Consider the following 22,462-nt stretch of genomic DNA (forward strand, 5'->3'; position numbering starts at 1 on the left):
ATTATGTGTCTTAAAATTCAACAAGCTGCTGCTGGAGCTTAGTGTGTGTTTTATTGTACTGCATGGCAATCAATCCTGTTGTTTACTGGATGGTGCAGAGCTAAAGAGGTCAGTGATTACAGGCAGGCTGGGCAGCATTGCTTGGGCTGCATTTGCAGCTTTGTTCATCAACCTCCTGCCTATTCAGAGCTTTAGAACCTTCAATGATTGCCAGGAGTAAATTTGCAGATGCCAGAGGTAATGGGTAAGGAGAATTACACCATTTAATTTCGTGTAGTTGCTGACAAAAGAGTGGGAAAAATATACTTGTCAATTCTTCAGAAATTTCATTCATTGCTTTTGCAGAAAGAGCTGTAGTCTTTGATCTGCAGTGCTCCTCTCTCATCTTCAGAACACAGCAAGTCATTTCAATAAATGGATTTTAATATTAGAACTTGCCAGATTATAGAGTTGTCATGCAAAAATAGCCAAGCTGATGAAATGAAATAAACCCAGAAGGCTTTTAGCAACTGGACACAGTTGCATTTTATTCATTTCTATTTGAGGCCTTTTACAAGCCTGGGTCAGGACTTTTCTTCCCAGCTGCTTCCAGGGGAAGGTTTTCTCTGTGTAAATTTGACTCTGTGCACAGTCAGAATCTTGCTTCCATCCAACCTTTGTATTCCTTCCAACCCCCAGCCTTGTGCAGAGCTGCTGTAAAACAGAAAATTGACTTCTCCATCAAACCCAGGGACTGAGCCTGTGACAGGGCTGAATTATCTGACAGGAGCTGTGGCTGGGGGGCCCAGCAGTTTTTCATTTCTTACACTATTACATAATGAGGAGTTATTTTCCTTTTTAGGCTGCCTGCTTAGAGAACCCAGCTGAAGCACAGCATTTCTGACATTTCTGTCTCTGTTCTGAGGACTGGGCATAGCTGGGGTACATGGCACCAGCTGAAGGCTCTTGTATGTTCAGGTCTTCAGCTGGTCATGGGAAGGGCTGGCTGCCTCACTATATCCCCATGAGACTTGAAAGATGTGTTAAGGAGCTAATTTTGAGTAATTAGGAAGTTAAAATTAAGAATTATTTTAAGTCAAAGCTCTGAGACTGATGTAAACAGACCTAAAATACAGATTTGCCTGTTTTTCTAAGACTCATTCTGGGTTTTTAAATGGATAATGTGTACGAAAGAATAATTTCCTAATCTAATTAGTACAGAAAACTTGTCCTGATGGAGTTGGCTTCTCTGATTTATCTAATCAGGCCCAAAGTAATTTTTCAATTTGTGCTATTTTTTGGATTATTATTTCTTTTCCCCCACGAGGTTGTCATTTACAACTCGTGGGCTCATTTCCAGCAGCACCCCATTGAAACTGAATTTCTGAAGTGCATAATTTTCATTAGATTTCCTAAAAGATGTATTAAATAAAATTAGATTCAGTTGTATTCTTGGCTCCTCATGTCAGTAGGACTTCCTGGGGAATTAGGCTGCAGCTCAGAGGTTGTATTTAAACATTATTTCTCAATCCAAATGTTTGGCTACTTGCTAGTCCTGTCATGCTGATGCTGCCATTTACTTCTACTTGTAAATGCCTTGCTTGTTTGCCAAGTGCACCTGATGATGCTGTAAGATGGTGATGGGAGCTCTCACCACCATCCAGTGGGCATTAAACACCAAATGCTCCAAGTACTGGGCAGCCTGGCAGACAGAACCTGCTGGATTGCAGTGAAATGTACGTGCAGGTCTGTGCCTCATGTTTTCCAATCAATCCCAGCCATATTCTCTCCAAAGAGTTCCAGCCTTGGTTTTTCCTCATGTGAAAACCACGTTGTCCTCTCAATCAGTTATGTAAAACTTCCCACAGCACCACTATGTTCCCTTCAGATATGGGAACAAAATCTGCATGTGCAGCTCAGAATAATGGGCACACACCTTCCTGCAGTGTCTGGGCCCCCTCCTAAAGTCCATGCAGGTTTTATAAAGCTGCTTTGGCTGCAGGAAGCTTTTCTGAGCAGACTGGTTTTGTGTGCAGTGAGGAGCTGGAATGAACAGGTAAGGAGGAGACAAAATGAGGCCATTTTGTACAACCTCAACCGTAAAATGGTTGCTAATGATTTCCTGGCTCTGTGTGTTCTGAAAGGACTGTTCCAGCAGAATTTCCTCTCCTGAGCTCTGCCAGGCCACTGCACACAGAGGGAATGGGGTCAGCTCTTGGGCAGTTCTGAGGGGGAGATCAAAAGGGCTGCTGAGCAGGGGCTGATTTGAGGTGGGAGCTGCCTGTTAATACCAAAACACCCTGGAGGCTGAGAGTGGCGACGGGCTGTGCTGCTGAAGGGGGGCTCGGGGCTGGGTTTGTTTGCTCTCCCAATGACTCTGTCCATAGACACAGCCCCGTACAAACCTCTCACCTTGCCAGCTGACCTGTGTGTGCTGTGTGTCCCTGCAGGAGCTGAACGTGCGGGCGCTGACGCTGTCTGCGGACAAGGCCCGGTACGGCGTGCGGCTGAGGGCCGAGCCCGAGCACACCGTGCTGGGCCGCCGCCTCAAGGGCGCCTTCAAGCCCCTCATGGCTGCCATCAAGGAGCTCAGCAGCGAGCAGCTGGAGAGGTTCCAGGAGACAGGTCTGTCGTGGGGCAGAGCCCTCAAGGGTGGCAGGGTGTCCTTCTGTGGGCTTACAGAATCACAGAATCATGAGGTTGGATGAGACCTCTAAATCATCGAGTCCAGCCTATACCCTCACACTTCAACTGTACTGTAGCACCAAGTGCTGTGTCCAGTCTTTCTTTAAACACATCTAGAGATGGTGATTCTACCACCTCCCTGGGAAGAGCATTCCAGTACTTCATTATTATTTTGGTGAAAAAATTTTTCCCAATATCCAACCTATCCCTTCCCTGATGTAGCTTGAGACTGTGTCCTCTGGTTCTGTCAGAGACCAACCCCACCTGACCACAACCTCCCTTCAGGAAGGTGTAGAGAGCAATAAGGTCACCTCTAAGCCTCCTCTTCTCCAGGCTAAACAACCCCAGCTCCTTCAAACATCCCTCACAGGGTTTGTGTTCCCATCCCCTCTCCAGCCTTTGCCTCCTCTGGACACACTCAAGCATCTCAATGTCCTTCCCAAACTGAGGGGCCAGAGCTGGGCACAGCACTCCAGGTGAGGCCTCACCAGTGCCAAGTACAGGGGCAGAGTGACCTCCCTGCTCCTGCTGGCCACACCATTCCTGATCCAGGATGCCATTGGCTTAAGGGAGCTTAAGGCCTGCTTCCCTCTTGTTATCCCTCTTCAGCTGTTACAAGGAGGAAATTTGAGTTTATTATTTCCTTTTTTTTTTTTTTTTTGGGCAAGAAGAGTTTAGAAATGGTCATGGGCACTGATTTTAAACGATTCTCCTGTTAAACTGTTTAAACTGTTCCTTCCTGTCAGAGGAGGTTTAGGGTTGATTATAGGAAAAAGTTCTTCCTCAGAGGGTGCTGGGCACTGCACAGGTTCTTCAGGGAATGGTCACAGCCCTGAGGCTGCCAGAGCTCCAGGAGAGTTTGGACAGCACTGCCAGGGATGCACAGGGTGGGATTGTTGAGTTGTCTGTGCAGGATTTAGACACAGTGATCCCTCTGGGTCCCTTCCAGCTCAGGATGTTCTCTGATTTTAAGTGCTACTGTAAAGCCAAGATGAAGCAGAGAATAAGCTTTCTGTGAGACTGAATCAGATTGGAACTGAGTATTTGTGCAGTAGCTTTTATTCTAAAAGCATTCCTTTGATTCCAGAGTTACAAGTGGGTGTGAATTTTGCAGCTATATCTGTTTAGCAAACTGCTTAAATGGAAATTTGGAGTTGGTGGAGTATACAGGATATTTTTAAGTTTTATTCCATTCAGATGGTTCCACACAAACAGTTGCTGAAGTGCCTGTGTTTTAGTGAGCTCTGCTGCCTGGAGAAGTGCTTATGTGAAAAATGGAAATGTGGGATAATTCACTGCTGCTTACTAGTGCTTAACTGCTGTTTGACTGCATTGCAAATATATACATTGCACATGTTTGAAGGCTGATGCTTGGTTAAAGCTTTCTGAATTTGAAACTGGGGGTTTTGCTTGGATGGTAAGAGCTGCTCTCCATCTGCCAACCCTGCAGGCAGCATTGTTGTGGAAGGACATGAACTCCATGGGGAGGATCTGCGTCTCATGTATCAGATGACAGAGGGATCTGCCCAGTTCGAGGCACACTCCGATGCTCAGGTATTTTATTGGTTATTTCCTCTCTCTCTTTTTTGATTAAGGGAAGAATTCCTCAGGAAGCAGTAGGAAAATGGTGAGGTAGAAGCTGGCTTGGATTTGTTAGTTCAGGTAGTTCAGCACATTCCAGGAGTGTGTGAATCCTGGAGCTGTTCAGCGCTCTCTCCCCCGTCGTATTTTGTTCATGAGGAGCTCTCTAAAGGCATCCTGAGCTCCTGACAGTGTTACTCCCACCTTGTTTCCAGTTTGTCACCTGCTCATCAATGTTTTGTGCCTTTGCTCAGGTTTTGGTGCTGCTGGATGTGACCCCAGACCAGTCCATGGTGGATGAAGGCGTGGCCCGGGAAGTGATCAATCGCATCCAGAAGCTTCGCAAGAAGGTGAGCAGGCAGTGGGGTGGGACAAGGCATTTCCATTCCCTTTCCAGCACTCTGGGCTATATGCACAGACTGCATTTTCAATTAAACATGGAATCCTGTAAAATTTACTCCTCATGTATGGCTTTCTGATTGGATTCCCTTGCAAGAGCTCTAAAGGATGTGTAGAGAAAATTTTCATGGGACATGCTATTTTGGAAAAGTTCAGTGCAGTTAAGGCTGTATAAATCATAGACTCATAGAAAAGTCTGGGTTGGAAAGGACCTTTCTTCAGCATAAGACTGAAAAATTACAAATTTTACCAAAATAGATATTCTTTACATTATGTATATTTAAAAAAAAATCTGTGTAGATTTTGCATATATATATGTATATATACACATATATATACACACATATACACACCTATGTAGTATTTTTAAATATATATATCTCTACACCTATGTAGATTTATATATTTTAATGGTTTTTTACTTATAGAAAACTTGAGGATTTATTTCTGTATAAAACTTAACCAGGAAGGATTGTGGCCATGAAAACTCTCTCATGTATTACTGGATTTAAATTCAGTTCTGTAATGACATAAAACCATAATTTATTTTCACTATAATGAATATTAGTATACTTAATCTTGCCTAAACTCCCATGTTTTAAGATTCTTGGTGTTTTTTTAGAAGGATTGTTTTCTTCTAAGTCTTTTGTGGAAGCTTTTAACAACTGCTTGATAAATATATTTTTTTTTAACTTGACAAGTATTGCTCTCTTGGTGTGTGGCTTTGCTGTCAGTAATGGTGTCTGTGTGTCCTGCAGAGGAACCTGGTGCCCACAGATGAGATCACAGTGTACTACAGGGCCCTGCCAGAGGGGGAATACCTGGACACTGTCATCCAGCAGCACGCTGAGTTCATTTTTGCCACAATAAAGGCAGACCTGAAGCCTTATCCGGTGCCTACCTCAAGGGAAGTTCTCATCCAGGAAACAACCCAAGTAAGGAGGAGAAGCACTGCTTGCATAGTTCATCTTATTTGCTTTTAACCTAACAAGCTGCTCCAGTAAAAGAATAATGCTGTCAATATTTGTTTGTGGGATAGAGCAGATATTGTTTTCTATTTATAACTTTCTGTATTAGTCTTCCTTGGTTTATAAAAGAAAGGAGTTTGGTTCTGGATGCGTGGTGATTTTGAAAATCAAGCTGCTTGGATACCAAAGTAAACAACTGAGGCAGTTGTTTGTCTGAAGTTAATACACAGTTATTTGTACTTGGATTAGTGTGTTGTTTGAACAGCCAAAATGTTGTTGCTCTGATTTTCTTAGATTAATATACTTTTGTACTAGAACTACTCCTTCGAGGCTAAATTTGGCTTAAGACCAACTTGTTTAATATTTAAGAACGTTTTTTCCTCTGCCCTGTGTTGCTGAAGTTGTCTGTTGTAAAAGTGTAGTTTCATATTTCAAATCAGCAGCAATTTCTGTTGTTTTCTTTGATTGCTGCTTCTGACATATTTGATGATAGTTTTGCCATGGTTTTACTGAAGCTCACTCTATTCAAAAGACATTCCTAGCAGAACTGTGAATGAGTTATTCTTCAATACAAATGTCCTGCTGGACCACAAAGATTAATTCACACAAGAGTGTAGGATCCATCAGACTTGAAATTTGATTTACAGAATGGCTGGGAAGGCAGGGAATAGCTGCAAGGAAAGGGCACATTTCATCCATCTTAATAGTGTGTGTAAAGGAAATGTTTTATAGTTATTAATGGCACTTCTGAAGTTGTACAGATTTGAAACAAAGCCTTGTTTGGCCTTTTTCAAAACTATCGGTTTCATCTAGTGACAGACAGGGGGAAAACACTAAGTAAATACTGTAGCTGAGAAATCACTGAAAATCTTGAATTTCTTCTAAGTACTTATTTGATACTTCTGATGGATAAGATCAAATCTGAATTGGAATGTAAAAGCAGCTGGAAATACCGTGCTGGGAATCACCTGTGTGATTTCCTGCCTCAAATCCCCTGAACCTGAGCTTTAGTGCTGGTCACTATTGCTTTCCATGAAAACTTTAATGTCTGTGCAAGTATGCTTACCCCCATGTTTATTTTACTCTTACCTAAATCTAATTTAGTATATTTTAGTGAAGAAAGCCATTGTGGAAAGATGAGTGTGTTGGTTTAGTTCTAAACACTGCTCTGTGTGTAGAGATGAAATCCTCCCCTGCCAGCAGGCACCTGGCCTGGTTTTTATGGTTAGAACTGATGGCTTCATCTGGATGTCAGCAAAAACCAGGCAGTCCTTTCTGTTGTGGAGATGATGAGCTAGTGTGTGACTCTGGGAGAGTTTTGTAGGCCATGCATTTGCACAAAAGTTGAATTTCTTACAGAAATCTTCACTGAATGGCACTGTTCTGCCAGCCAGTTCTGTGGGGTGTTGATAGCTCAGCTTAGAGAAATGCAGTTGTCTCATTGTGGGCACCCAGCTGAGAGAGCCTCCTGCCACCTTGAAACCTTGGCAGGGAGAGGGTTTCAGACAAAGCCATGAGCAAGGAATTGGGTTTGATGTTCTCTCTGGAGGAGAGAAGGCTCCAGGGAGAGCTCAGAGCCCTTCCAGTGCCCAAAGGGGCTCCAGGAGAGTTGGAGATGGACTTGAGCCAAGGGATGGAGGGACAGGACACAGGGAATGGCTCCCACTGCCAGAGGGCAGGGATGGATGGGATATTGGGATGGGATTGTTCCCTGGGAGGGTGGGCAGGCCCTGGCACAGGTGCCCAGAGCAGCTGTGGCTGCTCCTGGATCCCTGGCAGTGCCCAAGGCCAGGCTGGACACTGGGGCTGGGAGCAGCCTGGGACAGTGGGAGGTGTCCCTGCCATGGCAGGAAGAGTGGGATGAGATGGTCACCAAGGTAAAGCACCTTCCAACCAAGGCACCCCAGGATCCTACACAATGCTGCCAGTCCTGAGTGCTGAGGGGGTGCAGTCTGTGTGGGAAATGGAGGCACAGAAGAACAGAAGTAATGCACTTGTTCATTATTATTTATTTTAGTCTCAGTTATAGGATCACAGAATGGGTTGGGTTTGGGAGGGACCTTGAGGATCATGTACTTCCAGCCCTACCATGGACAGGGACAGTCACCCCAGAGAACTCCTTGTGGAGGAGCTCTGTGCCTGCTGCAGCCTTTTCTGTGCTTGTGGATGGGCTGGCTGTGCCTCTGAACTGTTTGTCACACACTCAGACTTCAGAATAGATGTTGCAGAGGGAAACAGATGACTGAAATTGCAGTGCAAGTGTCAAGTGCTCCTTGGGAGTTTGTGTTCTGGGCCTGCAGAGATGGATTGCTTAGGGCAGGTGCTTGACTCTGTTGTGCTGCAGCTCCTTTGGCACATCCAGAGCAGTGACATGAGAAAGCCCTTCCTGAGAAATCCTTCATGGGAGTGTGTAAATTAAGTCAGGATCACTGCACCAAATTTCTGGAAGTTACTCAGAGGAGTAACAGGAGTCTGCTTGCTGTTGAATATATGTGAGGACTGGAACAAAAACGAAATGCACTCTGTTCTTTTTACATTTATTGTGATTACATTCAAGTCATTACTTCTGGGAAATTATCCTGGATCAATTTTTGATACAAGGCTTTAATTCTGAGCTCCTTTCCCAAAGACTTGCTCCAAGCCACAGCAACAACAACAACAAAAAAAGCAGTGTCTCAGAAGCTATTGGGGCAGAAAAGTAGGTACTTGAAAAATGAATTTTGAGTTGTAAGTAGAATGGATAAACACAGAATGGCATTTGTTGCTGCATAAGTGTTTTTCCCTACTTTGTAATAGGACTTCAGTAAAGAATGACACTTCCAAATTTGTCTGTCACCCTTTGGATGTGTCTCTTGCCAAAGAGCATCTCTAAATTTACAAAATAAAATAGCTTAAATGGTCTGTTGGTACCAGTTGTTCATATGGGTGATTTCTGGATCTCTTTTGGAAGATCCATGTTGGATTTCCTGGAGTGCCTCCAGGTCTGACAGGCTCACTGGTGCCTCCTGGGGAGATACTCAAAGGCTGGTGGTACCAAGGCAGTGTGACCACCCAGGGGGTTCTCAGTGATCCCCCAGGGATAGTGGAGGCTTCTCCAGGCACTGACTGAGAGCAGAGCCCTGGTCAGCAATCTGAATTTCTCTGGAGGAGTGTTCCTCTCAGGCAGATTTGCTTTGGGATTGTATTTTGGGAGGGTGTCATCACTGTTCATCACTTGTGAAAATCAGGCTGTTTGTTCCCTGCTTTTCTGACATCTGGTACAGGCAGATTGATGTCTGAAGCACTGTCACTGAAGGCAGATGTAGCAACAATCCCTATTTTATGGTAAATCACATTTAGTACAAAGGCAAGATCTTAGTGTTGCTTGTTGAAGGGAAACATTTTGCTGTGTTTGTTTAATAAGCAGTATTGAAATAATGCTCATCTCTGTCTTTCCCCAGCTGAAGGGATCAGAGCTGGAAATCACACTGGTCAGAGGGGGAGTGTGCCAGTCTGCTGGCCCAGCCTGTGCCTATGTCAACCTCAAAGTTTGTGTCAATGGGACAGAGCAAGGTAGGAATGAACATCCCCAGCTTGCTTTGTCTGGGCTGATGCAAGGGAGAGTTTGGAAATGGAGTGGTGAATGCTGGAGCCTGAATTCATTTGAAAGGTGGTGCAGCCTCCTCTCCAGTAGGAGCTTGAACTAATTCTTGAAAATAAATTTATTCAAAGCAAAACCACACCTGTCCATGATTTCTGCTGAGGGAAGCTCTTCTGTGTGGGCAGGAGTTGTCACTCCTGCTGCAGGGAGGGTTTGTGTGGCAGTATCTTTGTGGGGACTGCACTCTCTGGATTTGGGGTGTGCTTGAGGATTTGTAATCCCTGCTGTAGCACTGTGCAGGAGGTGAGGCCTGGATGTGGGGGACATGGTTTGAAAAGCTCAGATATGAAGTACAGAGATGAAAATCATACTTAAAACTAGATAATGGCCTGACTGTGTCTTGGGCAGTGGACATGGCTGCAGTGATGTTGCTACAAGGGTGAGTTAATATATAAGAAGGGAGAAAACTAAATGCACTTGGGGAGGTTTTTTCTTGCATGTGCTGCCAGTTTATATATGGAAATAGTTGTTCCTTGTTGGACATGGTCACAGAGCTGCTCCCTGAGTGAGAAGGAATCCAGCTGGGAAAGCTGGTGACCCTCTCAGAGTCACAGTCTCAGCTTTTAACCACTATAATACCTATAATATTAAATTATAGGCTGGGTTGTACCTTAGTAACACACAAATGGGACTGTCTTGTTAATAAAAGCAAATAGAACTTCTGCACCATAAATCTGAAGTACACATTGTTTGTTTCTCTGTTTTCTTTCCCCTTTCCCACTAAAAAATTTGGGAAGATGCAGTGTTGTCAGTTTTAAATTGGTTTAGAAACTCACTGGAAGTAATTAGCATCATTAGAAAATCATTAGAACTTGGATATTGCTTCCAAACTGCATTTTAATTTCTTAATTTTGGTTTTAGATGGTGTGTTGCTGCTGGAAAATCCAAAAGGAGATAATACCTTGAACTTCACTGGACTTGTAGATGCTGTCTCCTGCATTTTTGGTCTTAAAAATTCCAAACTGACAGTTTTTAATGGAAACACAGGTAAATGGAGTATGACAAGGAAAATTGAAAGTCTTTCTAGCACCAGCTAGGAGTCATTTACTGTATAATTATTTACTGTGTAATTTATATCTTATCTAGCTAGCTATATCAAATTGACAAGAAAATGGGTAAGGAAATATTCCATTTTATAGTACTTAGCTTATGAGACTGTGTTTATAGTCACATCAACATGTTTCCAAAAGCTGCTGCTAAATGGTGCTCATCTGTTATCTTGCTTCCATTGCAGTTCTCATCAGGACAAAATGTGATTTATTTCAGTGTTTCCACTGGGCTATGCTGGATCTTGATGGCGAGCTGCCATCAGCCTTTCCATGCTTTCCCTAATGGCTCAGTAGGCAGGGTGAGAACTTCAGCTGAATGTAAACTGTGATCTGTAGAAGAAAAATGTTGCCTTTCCACCCTGGAGAACCTTGAGGAGCACTGCATTTCTTCTTTTTTTATAAAAACCTATTGAATATTTTTGCAGATTGAACTTTGTTAAGGCAAAAGAATGTATAAAAACCCACCCCAAAACAGTATAAAAATGCTAATTGAATGGCTACAAAACCTTTTATTAGTGGTTTTTTCATGGAAATATTACTGAAATATTACTGAGGGGGAGGTCCTTGAATTGGCTGATTTGGGGTGCCCTCAGGGCTGCTGAGGATCACCAGTTGATGTCCAACAGTGACATCTATAAAGAAATAGTCTGTGTGTCACTGTTGCCATCTCAGTCCTTAGTTTCTTGTTGTCCTGTCCTGAGAACATTTCTAGGAGGATTTTTGGGGTTTCCCATCTGGTGTCATCCATTAGCTCCCTGTGATAAATCTTTCAGGTCGTGCTCAGCTCAGCTGAACAGTCCTGTCATACAAAAGGATTAATCTTTGCTTTCAGTCAGAGGGGATTTAGGGGAGATCCTTCAGTATCTTCCTCAAGTTCCAGTTGTGTTTTGAGGAAGGAAATGGTTTTCCTGGAAATCCTTTTCCAAGTAGGAGGGATAACAGTGTGCTCTGTGCCTGCAGAGGGGGGTCTGCACCTGTATTGTTCATTGTCACCACAGATAGTAAGAGATGACCTTCAAAAGGCCCAGAAGAGTTGGGAAACTCCCATCTCACAAAGTTTAGAAGTAATTTCACTCCATATTTGGGGTTTTTCTGCCCTTTATAGGATAAAAAGATGCAGCACAAATCCATTAATGCTGAAGTCCTAAAGGGAAGTGGTGGAGAAAATGGAAACCTTCCCTCTTCCTCTGCTGTAGTAACAAAGGCCCTCTCCCTTTGCCTTTTCCTTCTTTCCTTTGCCTTTTCCTTCTTTCCTTTGCCTTTTCCTTCTTTCCTTTGCCTTTTCCTTCTTTCCTTTGCCTTTTCCTTCTTTCCTTTGCCTTTTCCTTCTTTCCTTTGCCTTTTCCTTCTTTCCTTTGCCTTTTCCTTCTTTCCTTTGCCTTTTCCTTCTTTCCTTTGCCTTTTCCTTCTTTCCTTTGCCTTTTCCTTCTTTCCTTTGCCTTTTCCTTCTTTCCTTTGCCTTTTCCTTCTTTCCTTTGCCTTTTCCTTCTTTCCTTTGCCTTTTCCTTCTTTCCTTTGCCTTTTCCTTCTTTCCTTTGCCTTTTCCTTCTTTCCTTTGCCTTTTCCTTCTTCCCTTTGCCTTTTCCTTCTTTCCTTTGCCTTTTCCTTCTTCCCTTTGCCTTCTTCCCTTTCCCTTTTCCTTCTTCCCTTTCCCTTTTCCTTCTTCCCTTTCCCTTTTCCTTCTTCCCTTTTCCTTCTTCCCTTTCCTTCTTCCCTTTCCCCCTCCCTTTCCCCCTCCCTTTCCCCCTCCCTTTCCCCCTCCCTTTCCCCCTCCCTTTCCCCCTCCCTTTCCCCCTCCCTTTCCCCCTCCCTTTCCCCCTCCCTTTCCCCCTCCCTTTCCCCCTCCCTTTCCCCCTCCCTTTCCCCCTCCCTTTCCCCCTCCCTTTCCCCCTCCCTTTCCCTCTCCCTTTCCCCCTCCCTTTCCCCCTCCCTTTCCCCCTCCCTTTCCCCCTCCCTTTCCCCCTCCCTTTCCCCCTCCCTTTCCCCCTCCCTTTCCCCCTCCCTTTCCCCCTCCCTTTCCCCCTCCCTTTCCCCCTCCCTTTCCCCCTTCCTTCCTTCCTTCCTTCCTTCCTTCCTTCCTTCCTTCCTTCCTTCCTTCCTTCCTTCCTTCCTTCCTTCCTTCCTTCCTTCCTTCCTTCCTTCCTTCCTTCCTTCCTTCCTTCCTTCCTTCCTTCCTTCCTTCCTTCCTTCCTTCCTTCCTTCCTTCCTTCCTTCCTTCCTTCCTTCCTTCCTTCCTTCCTTCCTCCCTTCCTTCCTTCCTTCCTTCCTCCCTTCCTCCCTTCCTCCCTTCCTCCCTTCCTCCCTTCCTCCCTTCCTCCCTCCCTCCCTCCCTCCCTCCCTCCCTTCCTCCCTTCCCTCCTTCCCTCCTTCCCTCCTTCCCTCCTTCCTTCCCTCCTTGTCACTTTTGCTCCTTAGGAATCATTTTGGGACTTCCATCTAGGCATGCTGCTTTTCACCTTTCAGTGTCAGTGATCAGGGCAGAGCAGGGTATTTTCCCTGCCCACTTATTCAGCAGATGGAAATTCTCTTGGAAAGATCAGATCATCGAATTGGCATTGGTGGCAGTGTGTCACATCTCAAACAAGTATTGGTCAGCAGATGTGGCTCCCTGGGGAGTCCCAGCTCAAGGCATGTGCCAGGAAAACAGTCCTGAAAGGTGTCAGAGAACAGAGCAGAATTCCAGTGTTTGCTTTGGACACAATCCATCTGCTCTGGGGTGAGTAACCTCAGGTGAGGTCTCATGGGGACTCCAGGGCTTGCAATCAGCTGCTGTGTCCCAGAGAAATTGCAGAGAAAGGTTGTGCACTCCAGACAAATAATTTCTGAATAGTTCCCACATGTGTTAATAAAATGGGACCCAGTAAAACCATATTTCTGGCTCCTCATTCCCTTCCTGTGGTTTCTAGGGCTGTCCACTGTACTTGCAGTAATTTATTGTCTTGTTCTTTAGTTGTAATGAAGGTTTCCTTAGGGTTGTGCTGTGGCACAGGATCAGGCAGTTCTTCTCAGATGGGTCCTGTCTTTGCTTTTCAGTGCAGCATTGGAAGAATGGGATCAACATTTCCTCCCCAATAGTGTGTCAAGGTATTTTGAGGAACTGCACTCCCCAAACAAAGCTCTGGGACTTGTTCAGACCTTCAGAAACTGAAAATAGAATCTGTCTCTTTCTACATTAAAAAAAAAATAAATTCAAAGGGAAGAAGCTGGGCTCAAGTCAGATGGTAAAAGAAGTTGCCTGTGACTTTTTTTTCCCTCTAGACTGCTAAAAACTCTCTTAAGCTTCTTGTTTGGGAACCTTGTAGACTTGCACTCAGCTTTCATGGAAGTAGCCCATAATGAAAAATATTTATTTAAACCACTTTCAATATGTTTATGGGAAGAAATGCATCTGTAGATCATGTAGGGCTTTAAAAAAAAGGGAGGGGCAAGGAAGGTGGGGCAAAAATCCCACTAAAAACTTTTTGATCCATGCCTTATTTCATCTTTTTGATTTTCAGATGGCTGATTTTTTTAATCTTCAATTTTTCAAAGGCTGTGAGGCTGTAAGGTACTTTAGGGGAGAGCATTAACACTTAAACCCCACTGCAGGGAGAACTGACTTTTAAAGTGATTTTGATGAGCACTTGTAATACCTGCTTACCTTCAAGTCTATTGATATCCAGGAAGAAATGATCCATTTTTTCTTGCTCTTGTGAGAGGGCTCTGTGAACAGACTCCTCTGACAGCCTGAGCTCTTCCCTGGGAAATGTCAGTGCTCCTGGAATGCCAAATGCTCATTGGTTAATTGGGCAAAGCCCCATCACTGCAGCTCTGCCTCCTTGCCCTGCATGGATCCACAGGGATGCTGCCAGCTGGGCAATGGCAAACTGGGAGTTACTGGGGCCAAGTGTTCCCACTCTGTCACTCCCTGTGCTCTCTCTTCTGTGGCCTGAAATTGTGCTGGTTCAGGAAAAACCTGCCCCTGGCTCCCTTCCATTGGAGGGAATCTTGGTAATTCCTCTCCACTTGTTAATTCAGTTGTTTTCTTGCTTTCCTGAAAATAAAACCAAAAGCAAATCCCCTTCCTGTGCTTGAGAGAGACCTGAACAGTGCTTGGCTTTTGGTTTCTTTTTTCTTTAAACTGCTACAAATTAATATACAAATATATAAAAGTTGGTATTTAAAATCCACATTTTAGAATCTTAGGTGCAGCCTGAGGTCTTTTTGCTTCCTTGAGCAATCTTGTAAACACTCCCAGTGCATCTCACTCTGTTCTGGCACTTGACAGAATTTTGAACTTGTAGCTTGTGATTGCTGTTCATCTTTTTGTGGGATTAGGTTTTTTTGAGGGTTTGGAGCTTTTTTTGGGAGCTGGGTGGTCGGTTTAGGGTTTTTTTTATTTATAAGTTTATAAACCTACAAAAAGTATACATTTATAAATTATTCCCCTTGAGATTTTCAGGTGAACTATAGAAAATGAGATTTGTACAGCTTAGGCTCCCTCACATGTGGATAAGGCTGCTGTGGAATGAAAACTTGTTGGCTGGATCTGACAGGTGTGCCTGTTCCATGTGTGCAGGAACACACAGTTCTGACAAGGAATTAAATGCATCAGCTCTCCCTGGCTTTGATTTCTGGAGCTCTTTGCAGCACAGAGTTATTCCTGTGTATTTTAATACCACTCCCATCAGTGGCTCTGTTTGACCTCAAGGCTCAGGCAGTGTTGCAGGATTCATTTTTGTCACAGAAACTTCATCAGCTTCTTCTCCCAGCCCTTCCAGGGATTGCTTCTGATGGCCTTGGAGATGGGGCTCCTGGTTTGGGTCTGGCCTTGCCCCATTCTCTCCATGTGCCTGGCTGGAGTCATGTGCTGGATCCTGAGCTGGCATTGCACACTGATACTCCTGTAGGGGCTTTATTCATGAGCCATTAATTGAAATTTTTTGGTTTGTTTTTTCTGGAGTTTAATATCTTTAATACCAATATTTATTATTTATATTAATATATTATTATTAATATATTAATTTATTATTACTATATTAATGAATTTATTATTAATATTATAATGAATATATTTAATCTTTATGATTAATAAATATCCGGATTTTGCATAGTAACACGTGCCCAGTGCTGCTTTGGCCAGGGAAGTCTGGGTGCAAGCAAAGATCACAGCTTTTCATAAAATGAGGTAGGAATAGAAAATAAAATTTGTCTTTTTCTACATTAAAAAAAATAAGTTTCAAAGGGAAGAAGCTGGTAAAAAAAGTTATCTGTGACTTTTTTTCCTCTAGACTGCTGAAAACTCTCTTAAGCTTCATGTTTGGGAAGCTTGTGGACTTGCACTCAGCTTTCATAGAAGTAGCCCATAATAGCTGCTGAATGGTTGGCTTGGGTGAATAATTTCTTGCTTGTTTGAAGTTACCTAACTTATTTTTATTGCATAAGCCACTATGTGCATAAGAAATATTATATAGGAGCTAATTTCCACAGCAAACCAAGCACCCTCTTTGTGTTATTATGAAAACCAAACCTTTCTGCACAAATGCCATTTTCCAGCAGAGAAGCTCTTTGTGGAGGACAGGATGGTGAAAGAGGAGACGGGGGGCAGGAGTGAGGAGCTCCTGGCTGGCCTGACGGGTGTCCCTTTGTGTTGCAGAGCTGCTGAAGCACACAGACCTGCTGGGGCTCAGTGGGAGCACTCTGCATGTGACAGCAGGGCCAGCCCCTGGCCTGCCCAGCTGCCCCAGTGCCCTGCTCTGCCAGTACATCAACCTGCAGCTGATCAATGCAAAGCCACAAGGTATGGGGGCTGCTGGGCTGCTCTTCACAGCAGCTTCTGCTGCACAGCTGCAGCTTTTCACTGGGACATGGGGATTTTGGTTATTTTTTTTCCTAGTGTGTGCTTTCTGATAAAAACAATCTTCCCTCTTCTCCTGAGAGCACAAGGAGAGCCAGTTTGAGATAAGAGGCAGCAGTTAAACATGAGCCCCTGGGCATTGTTACCCTGTTTCTGACCATCAGCTCACCTGTGCAGTTCATTGTAAAAGGCTGAGTCTAAAACTGATCAAGTTTGAATGAAGAGCCACTTTTTCACCAGGACATTGGAAACAGCCTGTGAAACATTTCTTAGTGCTATTTAAAAGCCAAGTGAATTGTATTATTCATCTGGTCTGGAGTATAAATATATATATGTGTGTAATTCTGTTTTCCCCCCTGCTATTCTGGCACTCTGAGAGCTCATGTGGTAACAGCTGAATTGTTTCAGTAACTTGCTCTTACCCTGTGCTCTGGTATGAGCCCTTTCTGACACTACTGAGAGCCAAAAATGTGGTTTTCTACAGGGGATTGGATCATAAGTAGGTGCTTGGTGAGCTTCTGCACGTAGTGGTTTCTATGTCCTGTTGAAATATTTCATGTTTCCCAGACTCTGTGTAATCCTGTTGACCCATGAAAAGAAGTTTTCTTCTGTTGGTCAAGCTGTCAGTCATCACTTACATTTCTGGCTCTATAATGAATGAACTTAGAGAATATCTGTAGGTTGGTATTTCTAATTTATCTCTCAGTACCATGAAGAAATAGAGGTGAAATGGAAGAAGAAATCCTAAATTTCAATTTACCCAGTTAAATGAAGTAATTTCATTTCTCACCAATAGTGACTCAGCTGTTTTATCTTGTCCAGAATGCCAGAAAGGAACAGTGGGAACTCTCCTAATGGAAAACCCTGTTGGTCAGAATGGATTAACCTACAAAGCTCTTCTGCATGAGACAGCAAAAGTTTTTGGGCTCAGAAGCAGGAGGCTAAAGCTGTTCCTGGATGAAGCACTAACTCATGGTAAGCACAAACTTGTGGTTTGCTCATCTGAGGATCCTTGGAATTTGTTGTTGAGGAGCAGCTCATGTAACCTGAGATCCAGTTTAATTACTAAATCCACACTATTCACACACTGGTTTGTAATTTTGCCCAGTAATTCAATATTAGCATAACAAAATCCTTTAAGCAAACATCCAGATGTAGAAGCTCTAAGCTGTAATGCATTCCCTTCATGGAATGGCCAGGACAAGTTTTTGTGAAAGCTTTTTCCTCCTGCAGTAAAGGTCAGTCAGCAGTTCCAGGGAACTCCTCCTGGAACTGAGTCTACAGTAGGAATATTTTAAGAATCTGTTCAAACTTTTAGCATTCATATTGCTGCATTGTCTTGGAGGATTGGAGTGGGTGGAAAAGAGTGTTGGATCTCTGTTAGAGCAGTGAGGTAGGGCACAGCCAGGGATAGCTGGGAAGCAGAAAGCTTCAGCACATGCTCACAGGTCTGAAATGCTAAAGAACCCCCCAAACCCACTGACAGATGGGAAACAAAAATCTCTGATTCATGAGGAAGGTGTGACTGAAGCTTGAGCCATCTGTGGTGCTGAAAAATTGGACCAGAGTGATTTAGGACTTCATTTGACAGAGAGAATGGATTGCAGACTACATGGTAAAAACCCAAACAGCTCCAAACAGGGATTCCTGGAGAATTCCAGGAGAATTCAGCTCTCTGAGTGGAATGATGCTAAAGGTTCTGTCTGCAGGGTGTCACAGTGATGTGGCTTACAGCTGTTTGGGAGGGATCCATGAGGTTTAATGGCTTATCACATGTTACCTCTCCAGAAGTTGGACATCCTGCTCAAAGTGCCTATCTCAGGGTGGCTGAGCTTCCTCAGGAGGTGCTGTCAGTGGGGAGGGCAGGAGGGGCAGCTCTGGTGCAGCTGCTGAGAGCTGGGGTCACTCAGCTGCCCATGAGGATTCAGGTGGGATACAGTGAAATCTCAGCAAGGAGTGGTGGGGGGGTTTTGTTGTGAATTTTTGGCTTCTTGGTTTTCTTGGTTTTTTAAAATTTTTACTTTGTATGACCTTAAGTATTTATTCAAAAGCCATTTTTGTAATTCAAATGGATCTCAGATGTTGATGAAACTTTCTAGTGATAGTTAAAGCAAATGCCAAAAATAATGTGCTGAGTGGTGTTAACAGAGAACTGGAGCATTTCAGCACAAGGGGCGAAAACCAAGAACATGAACCACACTTGGTTTGCATAAACTGAAAGGTATTTTTGTGTGCAGCCTTGCCCACCTGGGGATTCAGGGATTCAGGCACTCAGGAACAAGGGATGTTAGGCACAGTTCCTCTTTGGTTCAGCACCAGATGATTCTGTTCTGACACTGAAATAACCACTGTAGGAAACTGCAGAGCTTTGAAAGAGGCAAGGAGCTGACAGGACAGGAAAATGAACAGACTGGCAAAACAGCTTTTAAAGCTCAGTTGAAGTGAGGATTTTTAAAATGCCTTCACCTGAAAGGGAAGTGGGTTAAATCACTGTAACATTTGTAGCATGGATTCTCTATAACTGTTTAAACTTTAATTTAAGTGTATGAAGTGACAATTCGCAGTGATGTGAAAGATCAGATTTGATAACTCCTCCAAGGCCAAAACAACAGATTTGGTCTCTTAAACTCAGAACACAGAGAGCTTGGTCCCAGAGGTTTATTTGTGCAGCTAATGCCTTGTAGCCACACTTCTGCTATCTCAGATTTAATTCTCAGCATTCACCTCCTTGAATAACACTTTTAAAGTTTAAACACTGGCATAGCTGTGTTTTATCTTCTCATCTCTTTGTATGACAAATGAATGCTGCACATAAAACACTTTGATGCCTCTAGAAAACATTAGGTCAATTAGTGTTTATCTATATTGTTGCAGCTTTGTAATCTCCCATTCATCTTCTGATCAATCTGTTCAAGGTCTTACCTTCAGAACAACAAAGTTCAGTCTCTTGAGTAGGTTTTCTGTGCTTTATTCTAAAAATAAAAATGTATTTGCTGTTAACAGTTTGAAGCGTTTGATGAAAATAGCCCAGGAATTGGAAGGTTGGTGCCTGTTCAATAAGAAGGAAAAACAATCACTTGGTGGAAAATGAGTTATTGGTTTTGAAGAGTTATTTTTATAAATGTTGTCGGTCCAGGCAGTTGGGCATCTGCTGTCTATTGCACAGAAACTCACCAGCTTTTCAGAAACAAACGTGCTTTTCACTCCCCTTTGTAATGTTGGAAAACATCCCAAAAAGAAATGTTCAGGTGGTGAGTGTTGCTTATTCCTGAGCTGGAGAGACAGAGGTTCCAGGTACCTGATTGTTCCACACTGGGGATGGTGGGGACACTGCAGGTGCTCCCTGCAAAGCCCTTCCCTGGAGCCATTGGCACAGAAGGGAAGGTGTCCCTACAGTCTATTAATAAGTCAAATTTCCAGTTCTTTAAACTAATTGTTGTGATAAATACTGTTGGAAATAGGTTCATGTAAGTTCCTCATTTTTCAGGATCTTATAAATAAATACGTAATAAGAGACTTGGATACCCAAGTTCATAATTGGTTTGGCTGCTTCTGCAGACCAGAGTCCTTTACATCCTGGTGGAACATGTTCCTGGGAAGGAAGGTTAGTGAGGGAATAAAGCCCTAATTGCTGTGCTGGATTATAGCTCTGTGGATGGATACTCAGGTGCTTAAAGGAGAGTATTACAATGGAAGAACTCCTGAAAAACACTGTGATCCATGAGGACTTCTCAGTTCTCTAATTAACAGGTGGCTTTTAAATCAGTGCAGCTTCTGTGTGTTTAGTCTAAAAATGAAACATTTTTCAAAGCAGGATGGGGCAGGACACTGCAGAAGGGCTCCTCCTGAAAAGCCCCAGCCAGTCTGGGTGTTATTAATGTGTCCTTTGTGCTAACACTGGTGCCAGACCTTTATAATATCTTGTGTTTGCTGGGGCTGTCTGCAGGGTTCCGGGCTGAGAGTGACACCGTGACCCCAGTCCTTGTTAATCTGGGTTTCACCAGTGTTCTCTGCTTACACCTGCCAAGTTTCTTATCTCTCTGAGCTTTCTTAGTGCAGAGGCCTCAGGCCTGTTTGATACTGGGGTGCCTTTTGTTCCAAGGCTGGAGCTCCCAGTATTCCAAACACTCTGCTCTCAGTGGGGCAGCTGATGGCTGCTGGAAGCAGTCAGCAAGCACCAGGCTTCTTGGGAAAAAAATTCACATTTCACAAGGTAATAGTGAAAGATTTCCAGCTCCTGCAAGCTTTGCAGGTGACTTTTCCTAGACACAAGTGGGATCACTCTGTGTTTGTGTTTCTTGAGTAATTACAAGCCCTGAGTCAGCCTGTTGGAAGCGTGCTCTGTCCTTCAGAGGTTTGTTGAGACTTGATCCTGTTCCTGTTCCAAACTCTGGGCATGCAGCTGGGAGAAGACTTAGGGAATTATCCTGTATGATCAGAAAATCTTCAGGCATACTCAACAAGATTCCAGCAGTAGTTCTTCAGCAGGTACTGGTACAATCCTTGCTTTACATATAAACTGCTCATGAGGGACTGCTCATATTGACTTCATATTACAGTGTTGGAGTTTTCTGAACTAGCTGCTGCTCTGTCAGGATGTGAAGGTGAGAGCTGTGGGCTGATGTAGACTTTCAAGAAGTTCTGCTTTGAAACATAAAACAGGCTCTCCTGCTCTTGCAGGGACACTGGTGACATGTGGTGACCCTTCCTTTCATGCCCTGGGCTTTAACAGGAGAGAATTTTGAGCTGGGCAGTTTCTGTCCCAGCCCACTGTGGTGAAACCAGCAAAAATGTCTGAATAAAGCAAATTTAAACAACAAAAAAATAAAAGTCCATAGTTCTCCTGGTAAGCAAGAGCACTAACTCTGTTGTTTCTCTCTTCTTTCCTTCATTCAGAGATCACAAAGGATGTTTCTATGAGGAACCTGAACATGAAGACCCTCTATGTTCATGTCATACCCACCACAGCTGAATGTTGAGAATTCCAGATTTATGACCATGTAGACTTTTTTCCACAAAAAATGAAGTCAGAGGAAGTTATTATGCTTTTAGATGAACATCCAAGTTGTGTAGGGTACTTTTAACATCTCTAGTGGCACACAGGATGTTTTCTACCAGTGCATGTCTAATATGCTGCTCTTTGGTTTCAAATACAATGTATTTTCATTATGTTATCTTAATATGCTGTAAAAGCTGTTCAGAAACCTTAGATATCTATGCAGTAATTTGCCTGAGAGAAATGGGACTTGTACCTCAGTGATGCTGTTCTCTGCTGTCCTTTGTGCAGAGGGCATCTTTTCTAAACCATGGCTTACCTACAAGGCTCTCTGATATATTCCCACCCTCCCACAACGGCTTTGTAACTTATTTAAGGGTTATCTGGATTTGTTCATTCATACTTGCTGGGTTTTCATCAAGTGTGTGGCTGTTGATTTCAAATACTCCCTAATTTCAACACTTGGAACAATAAATTTGCTTCATCTCCTGCCTCTTGCTTCCCTGACTTCAGAGTACTTTGCTTCCTCAGGATTTCTGAAGAAGAGACCTCTTGGAGCTCCATATGGATCAGGAGCAGCCAAAGACACCTGAGCTATGCAGTGCTGAGCACCAGTGGCTGTTTGCATTGTGGTGCTGACAGGTTTGGGGGCTTGGTTTGTTCAGGGGCTTGGGGGAGCGTTGTTCTGATGCAGAAGCAGTTTCAGACTGAAAACAGTTGGGGTTTTAGTTTTTGTAATACCCAGTAAAGCTTGTCAGTGTTTCAGTGTTCACTTGTGAACACTGGCAGGGGAAGGCAGAGCCCCCCTTGGCACTGCTGGGTATTTCTGCCTGGTTCAGCTGGAGCTTTGAGCACACCTGGGGGTTCTGCACCTTCCTGGGGGCAGGCACAGTGAGCCCTGGCTGTCCTGGCAGTGCTGGGAGCAGCAGGACACACTCTGCAAACAGTGGAGCAGCAGCCTGGCAGAGCAGAGGCTTCTGAGCACGATTTTCCATTGCTCTGTGAGTTTCACCTTTACACTAGGAGCAAAACCCAAAGCTGCTTCATGATAACTGTGTGTTAGTTGGAATAACTATAAATAGCTGTTCTGTGTAACTCTGTGCACTGGTGGACTGTACCAAAATTGTAAAGACTCTTTGAAGTGAACCAACTTCCTGGCACTCAGCTTACAGAAAATTCTTTTATCAGTATTGAAAATGGCTATGCCTCCTGAATCACTGGCCTGTTCAGGTTAATGGATACTGGGCCTTGCCCTCTACTTTTACCTGGAAGTCAGCTGGTTTTTAGTGACACAGTGACATGGAAATTCAATTTGTATTGGTTTGTGAG

General features: G+C 43.7%; 1 protein-coding gene across 3 annotated transcripts in view; it reads left to right on the forward strand.

Moving 5' to 3' along the window:
- The window catches only part of IARS1 (isoleucyl-tRNA synthetase 1), a 95,337-nt gene extending 73,711 nt beyond the window's left edge, over positions 1–21,626 (forward strand). For 2 of the 3 annotated variants that reach the window (XM_071440011.1, XM_071440012.1), the window contains exons 27-34: positions 2,430–2,604; positions 4,115–4,218; positions 4,500–4,595; positions 5,403–5,579; positions 9,053–9,164; positions 10,114–10,239; positions 15,937–16,080; positions 16,960–18,085. In XM_071440011.1, coding sequence (XP_071296112.1) covers positions 2,430–2,604; positions 4,115–4,218; positions 4,500–4,595; positions 5,403–5,579; positions 9,053–9,164; positions 10,114–10,239; positions 15,937–16,080; positions 16,960–17,264 — 1,239 coding nt within the window. In that variant the 3' untranslated portion in view covers positions 17,265–18,085. Of the gene's footprint in view, positions 1–2,429; positions 2,605–4,114; positions 4,219–4,499; positions 4,596–5,402; positions 5,580–9,052; positions 9,165–10,113; positions 10,240–15,936; positions 16,081–16,959; positions 18,086–21,033 lie in introns of those variants that run through there. The other variant, XM_071440013.1, reaches the window with a different exon arrangement.
- The last annotated feature ends 836 nt before the right edge of the window (positions 21,627–22,462 follow it).

Source organism: Agelaius tricolor, unplaced genomic scaffold (genome assembly GCF_023055355.1).
Source record: "Agelaius tricolor isolate 1412-34295 unplaced genomic scaffold, bAgeTri1.0.p SCAF_14, whole genome shotgun sequence".
Taxonomy (NCBI): domain Eukaryota; kingdom Metazoa; phylum Chordata; class Aves; order Passeriformes; family Icteridae; genus Agelaius; species Agelaius tricolor.